General features: G+C 28.0%; 1 protein-coding gene across 1 annotated transcript in view; it reads right to left on the bottom strand.

The window, feature by feature from the left end:
- Nucleotides 1–11,196, bottom strand: part of LOC117179748 (protein kinase C) — a 70,866-nt gene that overhangs the window by 33,859 nt on the left and 25,811 nt on the right. Inside the window, exons 5-8 of the mRNA XM_033371819.1 lie at nt 5,407–5,438; nt 4,710–4,780; nt 4,242–4,386; nt 426–977 (exon numbers count right to left, since the gene is read on the bottom strand). Coding sequence (XP_033227710.1) covers nt 426–977; nt 4,242–4,386; nt 4,710–4,780; nt 5,407–5,438 — 800 coding nt within the window. The remainder of the gene's footprint in view (nt 1–425; nt 978–4,241; nt 4,387–4,709; nt 4,781–5,406; nt 5,439–11,196) is intronic.

Genomic DNA, 11,196 nt, shown 5'->3' with positions numbered 1-11,196 from the left:
TCCGCGAGGATCGTACAAAGTAAGTCATGATCGCAACAGTGGGATGAATTTTATCAGTGTAATAGACTCAAAACAAGTCTCTATTCTTTCCACAGCATGTGGCAAAACTCCCATAACCCCAGTGAAAAGATTTTCACGAGCTGCTCAAGAGAGAGTAGAACTAGGATTTCCTCGATCTTTTTCTTTGTATAATAATTATATGGGAGGGGTAGATTTGCACGATTTCAGATGCAAAAAAGCTTCTCCGCACTTCTCCAAATTGAAAAAAATGTTTAAACTCATGAAACTTGAATTTTGCTATGATCAGCAGTAAAGTCCCGGCTTTTAAGTTAAATTACCGGTTTCCGGGTCAAGTCACCACCCTGTTCTTGGAAGCCACTTCCTGACTCGAAAGAAGTGATATTTCGAAATAAAAATGTACTCACCCCCATTCACATACTCCATAACAAAGAAAAGTCTCTCTTTGGTCTGAAAGCAGCTGTGAAGAGCAGTAAGGAAGGGATGTTTGGCAGCGAGAGCCAAAATACGTTTCTCCGTCATTGTGCAATCAACATCATCGTCCTGAATGATGACATCCTTCTTCAAAACTTTGACAGCATACACCTCATCCGGATTTCCCTTCTTCTCCGCCAACATGACTTTTCCAAAGCTGCCCTTGCCAAGAACCTTTATAAAGTTGAAATCAGAGAGACTCACTTTCCTCATCTCGCTGTCACTGCCCGATCTTGTACTTTCTCCCAGAGAAGAAGCATCCTTGGATTTTTGCGAAAACGGTAAAGAATCCGGAGTTGGTGATTCGCCACTTGAAACTGGCTGCTGTCCACCAGCTGGTGTTCTGTAGTTAATCCTCGGTCCTTTTACCTGTTTATCGGGCGAGATTCCAATCGTGCTCAGTACTTCTGCCATTGCTTTTGTGTTAATTCCACAATTATTCGCCACATTTTTCTGGCACCTTTTATGAACGTTCATGCTGCAAACTAACAATACAGTTTTTATTTAAAAATTTAAGTAAACGATTCTTTTAACTAGACAAATCAGGGCTGCCACCGAAAAATGGTACTTGAAAAAAGGGAAAGCTGAATTCAGAAGTGAAAATCAAGGCCACAATTACAAGACAAAATTATTATGCCTTATAATAGGAACTAGAAAACCAGAAAATGGTAAATTAAAATGATTTTAAATTTAATATCACAGACTTCACAGCCTGAAGTTCTATCAGAATAGGGTAAATAGGGTGAGTTCCTATAAACATAGGGGACATAAAACATAAATTCCTAGCCTTTCAATAAAAAATATTGCAATTTCAACAGATCAGATACATTTACAACCAAAAATATGAATTTCCAACCAAGAAGATTAACTTTATATTCAAAAACACAGATATTCGACAAATTAAATGAATTCTCAAGCAAATAGTTGAATTTCCTAGTAAAAAAGATAAATTTTCAACCAAAAAGAGAATAATTCAATTTTCAGTTGAAACAATTAGTTTATAAAAAACAAAGAATAATTTTCCACCAAATAGTTAAATTTTCAAACAAAATAATAGCTATGGAGATAAATTTTCTACCAAAAAAGGATGAACCTTCAACAAAATACATGAATTTCCAAACAAATATTTCAATTTTCAACGAAAAAGACAACAAAAAAGATGAATTTTCCACCAAATACTTGAAGTTTTTAGTAAACGGGATAACTTTTATGATAAAAAAAATTAATTCTGAGCAAAATAATTAAATCCTGAATTAAAACCGTTTATTTTCAACCAAACGGTTGAATATTCAACCACAAAATTTGAGTTTTCTATACCAAAAGCGATGATTTAAAAAAAAAAACATTAATTTTCAATCAAGAAGATGAATTTTCTATCAAGAAAGATAAAGCTTCAACAAGATAGATGATTTTTAGCCAAATAGTTCAATTTTATAGTACACAAAACATAAATTTTCAGTTAAAACTCATTTTCCACAAAAAATAAATAAAACGAATTTTCAACAAAATAGTTCAATTTTCAACCAAAGAGGTGAATTACCAACTTTAATGACGAACCAAAAGAAAATTAATATTAAAAAAAAATAGTTAAAACCTCAACAAGAAGAGTTTATTAGTCAACAAATCATTGGTATTATTAACAAACAAAGATGAAATTTTTACTAAAAAAAAAAAGATGCACTTTTTACAAAAAAAGTTCATTTAGGACCAAGAAAGCTTAATTTTCTGCTCAGAAGTTGAATGTTCAACCAAAAAGAAGAACAATTTTCTACCAAAAGAGATAAATTTTTATTAAAATAGTTGATTTTTGAAGGTACGAAGTCGAATCTTTTTGAAACATTTTTACTTTTAATCCCAACATGATATAATTTTAACAGTAAATGTGATTTTTAACTAAGATAGTTTATTTTTTAACCAAATAGTTGCATTTTTAAACAATAAGATTAATTTTCTACCGAGAGAGATAAATTTTCATTATAAGAATTAAGTTTTGAAGCCACAAAATCAAGTTTTCGAAAACATTGAGACTTTTATTCCCAATAAGATGAATTTTAAACAGTAATGTTGACTTTAAACTAAGACAGCATAATTATTTTTTAACCAAATAGTTGCATTTTCAACCAAAATATTCTTTCAAATTTAATATTGATAATATACTAATTACAATACTAATAATGAAATTAGTTGATATTAACATAAGAAATTAATCAAATGAGATAAATTTTCATGAGAAGAGTTGAAAATCGAAAGTTTTCGAAAAAATTTGCCTTAAATTACAAGAAAAATTTTTAACACTAAAGGTGATTTTCAACTAAGACAGCTTCATTTTTCAACTATATAGTTGTATTTTCAACTAAACAAGATTAAATTTTTACTGAAAAAGATGAATTTTTAACAAAAAAGGTCAATTTTAAGCAAGAAAGATGAATTCTTAAAAATTAAATGATTAAACTTCTAGTCAAAAAGAGAAATTTTCAACAAAGAAGTTCATTTCTAAGCAAGAAAGATGAATTATCAACTAAATAGCTGAATTTTAAATGTTTCATTTTGAACCAAATAATAATATTATAAACAAAAAAAATTAATTCACAACTAAAAATATAATAGCAGAGTTTTCATCGAAAAAAAACAAAATAGGGGAATAGGGAAAAGAGTGTGAAGTGTGACATTGAATAGAATTTTCATAACATAGATTACTATAGATTCAATACACAGATTAATCAAATTTTTCTTTTTTTTAGATCATATCTAAAATTAGACGGATTAAAGCGACTATCAAGTTTTTGTAAAAAGTGAGCTAATTCATTTTTGATTGGCCAAGAATTTTTAAAGAAAGCAGAACCAAAAATTAAAAAATTCTTAATTTTTTGCGATTTGTTGATGAAATCCTGAGAATTCTTGTATGCTTTTGAAATCTTGGAAATTTTGCGAAATATTTATGAAATCTTCTGTATAAATTTGAAATTATAAAAATATTTTCAATCTGTGAATCTGTAAAATCTTTTGAAATCTTTTGAAAGTTTCAAGACTTTTTGAAATGTACGGAATTTTTGCGAAATCTGAAATTGGGTGTACACGCCTTTTTCATATCCTTTAAATCCTCGCAATCTTGATGAAATATTTGAAATCTTTGGGAAATTTCACTGAAATCTTTAGAAACATTCGTGAAATTTCTCCTAAATCTTTTTTTGTGTGAAATGTGTTGGAATCATTTAAAATATTCGAAATCTGGCGTATACGCCTTTTTTTACATCTTTAAAATCCGTGAAATCACTGTAAAGTGTTCAAAATCCTTTTAAATATTTTTAAATCTTGGAAATATTTCGAAACCTTTTGGTGTACACTCAAAAATCGAGTGGCGAAACCGTTTCAAAATCTGTTATATGGCTCATTCTAATTCTGAAACTGAATTAAAATTGAAATTTTTAAATACAAATTTTTATAATTTGTAAGTTGAATATAATAAAATATGTATACATCAACATTCTATATTAGTGGAGACGAAATTAAAAACTTATAGAATTATTCAGAATATTATAGTCTGCACTTCAAATAATTGGTTAAGTCTACAAAAAAATGTCTAGAAGATTTCTTCAAGGTTCTTGTTCAAAATTCAAGGAAATTTCCAGGTTTTCCATGTTAAAAAAAAAATAAAAAAAAATCGAAGATAATTCCAGGGTTTCAAGGTCTTCAGATGCAGCCCTGCAAAATGGAAAAATAATCCTTTGGGATAGGAATTTTATAGTTACCTTCACATTGTAGACCCTGCTTGATCAACCCGTAAAGAAGAGAGCCACAGTGGTCACAAAATGTGAATCTTTTGTAATTGTGAACGACGAATCGATGCGGCACGTCTATACTGAACCGAGCACCCTGTGTGCACTGCTGACTCGTCTGAAACATTTTTCAAAATTACTAAATAGTCACATATAAGAATTAAAATGAAACTTCCATAATTCGAAGTGGCATGGCGCGCGGAAAAAAATGCGAATTATCAAAAAATCGAATGATAGAATAATTCAGTTTTCAGGCGATATCTTAATAAATAAAAAATTAGTAATAATAATTTAAGTTCATAATCATAATAATAAACAATGATACATAATAATAAAATAAATAAGATAAATAAAAATATTAAACTGAAGATACGTGTAAAAAGAAATTGTAGAATATTTTTAACATTGAAAGGATAGGAGTAACGTATAGAGATAACGTACCTCGTCCCTCATGCCTGGGCATTTTGTCACAACCAGTTTGTGGCATCTTTTGTGAACAACGCAAGTGCAGACTGAAAGAAATGTTTACCTTTTTAAAAATAAAATCCAGATAGCAAATTTAGCATAACATCATTTTCGCATGCATTAGAAGCGTACTGAAAAATGTGATTAGTGCTGTAATTAACGTTATTGGTTAAACGATATATGCGAAAGCCCAGAATGAAATAAAATGAATCAACGGATGAAAATGGAAACGAAAAGATGATTTTCTGCTTAAAAAAAGAAGAAAAGTCTCAAAACCATCAACGAAATGAAAGCGTAAGGTCTAGAAATCAAATAATAAAGGCGAACCTGTGATTTTTCCCTCAAAGGAAGAGAATACATGCAAAATAAAAATGAGCCAACGATGAGTCTAGTCCGAATGATTTGCTTGATCGCATCGTTATTTTGAGTTGAAAAAGCAACTGGACTTCCCAGCAGAAGAAACCAGAAAAGCATACAGACACCAAGACCGAGAAAAAATCTGAGAGCAAATCAGGAAGCTGAGGTTCTCAGGCTCAAGAGTTCTGAGATGAAACTACCTGCGTGAAATAATAAAGTACAAAATAAATACGCACAAAATGAAATGCACACTCATTGGTTCTGCAAGCGAGAACATAACATAATCGGTTAATAACGTGATTTGTGTCTTTCTCACCTTGACACTGATAGCCCTGCTTGCCCAAGCCCCTGAAATACAACAGACAAAACACGTCATATCATCTCGGTCAAAAACCCTGATAAAAACACAATTGGTATCCCTTTTCCGCCACTAAACCATAGTTTATAGATCTATGGTGAACTCTTAAGAAAGAGAAAGGGTGTACAGGCATAAAAAAAGAGATCAGGTATACTCAATCTACATTATTGAATGAAAATTTGTTTTCGGTGTCCCAGTTTATTTTTCTACGTAAGGGGCTGTACTTAAATTACGTATCGGATTATAGGCCCTCTCTAAGACCCCACCCCCTCACTCCTGTAACAAACCGTAATAAAATATCCCTCCCCCCCTCTTACTGTACGTAATTTCTAATTTTCAGAAATATTTTGTTAGTTATTGCTATTAGAATTAGGCAGGATGTCCGAGAATACATTTTCGAAGTTCCCTGATCTTTCCTTGACTAATTTGTCATTTTCCTTGATCATAATATTCAAATATCAGTATTTTAATATTTTAAACATATAATCTTTTATAAGCGGAATAAATCAGTAATTCAGATACAAATTTAAAATTGATTCATTTATTTTAAACAAAAAATTTCTGTTCTGCTATAAAAGATGACTTTTCAACAAAAAACTTGAATTTTCAACAAAGTAATTAAATTTTTAACATAACAATGGAATTTTCAACCTACAAAGATAAATTCACAACAAAGAAGTGTCATAGTTTACATTTCAATAAAAAAGAATAAATTTATACATACAAAAAAAAGAATTTTAAAACCAAAAAGACAAATTTTCAATAAATAAAGATTTTTCACATAAGATGGAAATAAAAGTTTATTTAAATTGTTGGACCTTCAAGACAAAAGACAAATTCTCTCCACAAAAATTAAATTTTCAAACCAAAATATGACTTCAACCAAAAATTAATTTTCCTGATGTATTTTTACGCAACAAACATGAAATTTCAAACCACGAAAATTATTATTTATTTTTTACTAAAAAGGGAGAATTTTCAACAACAAAAGATCAATCTTAAAAAATATAAAAGTTACATTTTCAGTTCAAAATTAATTTTAAACAAAAAAAAAAAGACTTTTCGACTAAACAGTTAAATTTTCAGACATAAGCCCTTAATAAAAAAATTAATAATTTAGTTTAATTTTTACCCAAGTAATCAAATTATCGTTTAAAAAACATTAATCCTTGAAAAAAAGTATTTCTTAATAAAATGATTTAACCAAATATTTCAAACAAAATAGTTAAATATTCAAGCAAATAAGAATAATTTTGACTAAAAAATTGAATTTTTATTTTAAAATGTTGTCTAGTAAAACAAATAAATTTTTACATCCAAAATAATAATTAAAAAAAAAAGTTAAATTTTATGTAAAAAAAAGATTTCAGATGAACTTTTGACAATAAAAATATGCATTTTTAAACAAAAAATAAGTTTCTACGAAAAAATTGAATTTCCAATCCAAAAAGACAAATTTTCAACCAAAAAGGATATATTTTTAACAAAATTGTTGAATTCTTTACCAAACAGTTGCATTTTTAACCAAAAAATACCTAATTTCCCTCAAAACAGATGCATTTTTATGAAAAACAAAAATTTCCAAAAAACAGTTTAAATTTCATCCAAAAAAGATTCCAGTTGACTTTTCAAGATCAAACTATGATTTTTTTAAACAAAAGATAAGTTTCTACGTAGAATTGAATTTTCAATAAAAAAATACGAATTTTTTTCAACCAAAAGGGACGAATTTTTAATAAAATAGTTGGATTCTCTAGCAAATAGTTGCATTCTTAATTTTATTCAAATAATTTTATTCAAAAGAATAAATCTGTACTAAAACGGATGAATCTTCAATTAAAAAACTACACATTTTTTTAAAAGTTAAAATTGCATCCAGAAAAGCTTTCAGTTCATTTTTTAACACCAACATATAAATTGTCTACGAAATAGTTTAATTTTTAACAAAACAGCCGCATTTTCAACAAAAAAATATGATCTCTCAACAAAATTATTGAATTTTAAAATAAAAAAGACAAGCTTTCAAAAAAAGAGGTTGAATTTTCAATCTAACAGTTGCATTTCTATTTAAGAAAAATGAAATTTCTTCTAAAGCAGATGATTTTAAAAAAACTATAAAAATATAGTTACATTTTTATCCAAAGAAGATTCAACTTCACATACCACCCTCAAAACAAGAATTATAAACAATAAGTTAATTTTCTACTGAATAGTAAACTTTTTGACAAAAAAGTATGACTTTTTACCAAGATTATTTTCAACCAAACAATTGCATTTGTGTCCAAGAAAAATGAGAATTCTACTTAAACAGGTAAAATTTTGATTAAAAAAGAAAAATTTTCGAAAAAGTGTTGAGTTTTCATTCAAAAATATTTCAATTGATTATTCAACACAAAAATATGAATTAAAAAAAAAGTAAAACCTCCAGTCCATGCACCAGAACGACAGGATGTCAGAATGGCCGGAATGTAGCGTTGACCAATCAGAAAGTTGCCGCGGAAACAGTGCCTCGTTCTCGAGCCAAAGTTAGCCGCAGATGAAATTCACTATAGTGCGTGTCACATTTGTTGTGAGTTTTTTTTTTTTTTTTTCAAAAGTGTTTACCAATTGAGGCTATAAAAAATAATAAATTATTAACATAATGAGCAGTGTTGGTGAATTAAAGGAACACGATGAAAGTATCAATTTTACGTACAGTTTGGCAAGAAGGAACCTTTTCGTTTTGTCGAAGGTGCTATGCGATTTGTGTTGCGGTCATTCCGGGTTACGGTCATTTCCGGTACATGTGTTTGACAACTTTGGAAATGAACGGAACACTTATTGGCGCGAAATTAGGTACACAAGTATTTAAAATACAATAAATGCTAAGTATATCTGCAAAATTATTATAAATTTTGAATCAAAATTGTTAATTATATGTATGTTACGAATATATATTGCAAATAATTTAATGTGAAACTATACAAAATATAATTAAAAATGAAAAAATCATTTTTTTATTCTCCCTTCCTCTTTTACATCCAGACAAATATAATAAATTATTCAATTTTTGCAAATGAAACATTGTTACAGATATAAGCCGGTGTATGCGTTATACATAATATTAAAGCCTCAAATAAAACTTTTCATATGAAAAACGCAGAAAAAAGTTTATAACGCTGTACGTATAATTGATACTTGCATCATGTTCCCTTAATTAATCAATACTGCTCATTATGTTAATGATTTATTGTTTTTTATAGCCTCAACTGGTAAATACTTTTGAAAACAAAAAAAACTCACAACAAATAAGACACGCACTATACGAAATTTCATCTGCGGCTCACTTCGGTTCGAGAACGAGACACTGTTTCCGCGGAAATGTTCTGATTGGTCATCGCTTCATTCCGGCCATTCTGAGCCCCGGTCGTTCTGGTGCATGAACTGGAGGCCTACATTTCCTAGGAAATAGTTTAATTTTTAAGAAACAATTGTATTTTTCCAAGAAATATGCAATCTTTATATTGAAGAAGATGAAGTTTTAAATCAAAAAGACAAATTTTCAGAAAAAGTAGATTTCATCCAAAAAAAGCTGAACTTTTAGCCGAAAAAGACGAATTTCGAACAAAACAGTTGAATTTTCAAACAAAAAGGATGCATTTCCAAGAAAATTGTTAAATTTTCAACCAAATAATAAAATTTATTACGGTCACAAATTCTCTTCCCCCCTCCCTTGTGCTGTTACGTAATTTAAGTAAAGTCCCTAATATCTAATTAATTAATAAATGAAGCGATTCCAATCTACTGCTTATAAGATTTATTTCTCTCTAGAACAAGGATTATTACTAGATGAGTAGTATTTACAAAATTTAGTGAAAATGCAAATAAATACAGTAAGGAAATACTTGAAATTTCTTTTTAATTAAGGGGAGGAATCACAGATAATTTGAGTGATTGAAATATAAATCGCAAAGTGTTGCGAATCTTTTTTGTACTATAATTCTTGGTCTAGAATATAATTTATACTCTATGTCAAAAAGAGATTGCATACTATTTTTAACACTTTCTGGGATCACAGAGCGAAAGGGGTTCAAAAAAGGAAAAAGGGTAATTTTTCATGAAAAAGAGGGTAAAAATTAAACATTTATTTTTACATGCAAAAAAGAAGAAAAATTCTTTTCATAAGAAATGTTATATTTTCAAAAAAATTCAAATGACTCAGGCCGTTGCAAACCCATTCAGAGTGATATAAAAAAGCCCGACAAAAAAATGTGTTAAATGAACAATATTTATCCTATCTAAAAAAGTGGCATAACGATAAATCTCGAAAATCTCGCAATCATTGCTGTTAAAAACCTGATTTATTTTTTATTGCTAACAGTTTTTTTTATATTTGAAATTTGAATTTTTAAATAAGAAACCATTATATTTCAAAAATTAAACATGTTTCAACAATTTGCATTTTTCGATTACGCTATCTTTCGTACTAGAAATTTCCATTTCCATTTTCAAATAATGAAGATTATGTTAACGTATTTCACCAAAAATCGCTTGTAACACAAATGATTAAATTTTCAAGAAAATTTACAATTCGGTACAATTTTTATTACGTTTTTTTAGTTAAAAAAATATAAAAATGATATTTTTATTTTTTTAAATCATAAGGTTTTTCATATTATCATTCACAATGATTAAACTTACTATTTCGCGTTTTTCATCGGAACTCTGTATAAATTTCAAAGAAGATTTTCAATTTTTGTGCAATTTTAGCTTATGTTGACTGGCTACATTTTGTTTATTAATCATCCTTTATTTGAAAATCAGCTATTTTTAATAAAAATAATCAACTTAAAAATTAGTATTTTTAAACAAGAATTATAACATAAAATCTTTTGGATTCCCATTTCAACAATTTGAGGTTATGTTAGCATTTTACCCCGGAAATTTGTAAAAAAAAATCTCATAATTTTTTAACAATGTTAGGTTTTTTATACTAAAAAAAATTACATTATAAAACAAAATTATTTATAAATCTAACATTCCGAAATCGGTATAGATTTCAAGAAGATTTGTAATTTTTGAACAATTTTAGGTGCTTTAAACATTTTTTACAATAATCGGTGATTTTAAACAAAAAATGTAGGTTCTAAAAGACTTTCAATCTAATTTTGTTGTTGTTATTTTGGTGTTTTTCGTTTGAAATTTCTATCGTAAATATCAGTTAATAATAGATACTATGAAGTACCGTAATTTTGTATTACTATTTATTTTATTTAATTTAAAAATTTCGTGTAACTAAAGAAGATAATGATCGTTCGTTCCCATAATAAAAAATATTTTACATTTCGAAAATATTTAATTTGCATAGATTCAGCGTAGAAATATGTTTTTCTAATCCCACGAATAGTTTAGTTTGAGATAGCTGAAATAAAAATTTGTCAATTTTTCAAGTTATTATATTTAACTTTCAGTTTATCAACTTTAAATATTCCATTTTTAATTTTTCAACTTTATACATTTCGGTTAACAATTTTTTTTTTACTAGACTATAGTTTTCAGCACTTGAAACTTGTTGCACTTATATAGATATATTTGTGTTACGATATAGATTTTAATTTTGTACTTTATTTATTTACAAATAATGTATTCAAATACTTCAATACTTTGAAGACGCATTTTGTGATTTTTACGTAAACTTAATATTTCCAGAGAATTTCCTGCGTAATTCGAATAAAGTATTATATTGCACATTTAAAGAGAAAGGGGGGG

The sequence above is a fragment of the Belonocnema kinseyi genome, chromosome 9 (genome assembly GCF_010883055.1).
Source record: "Belonocnema kinseyi isolate 2016_QV_RU_SX_M_011 chromosome 9, B_treatae_v1, whole genome shotgun sequence".
In the NCBI taxonomy this organism is placed as follows: Eukaryota; Metazoa; Arthropoda; class Insecta; order Hymenoptera; family Cynipidae; genus Belonocnema; species Belonocnema kinseyi.
The sequence above is the reverse complement of the archived record's forward strand: the minus strand, read 5'-3'. Positions and strand labels throughout refer to the sequence as shown.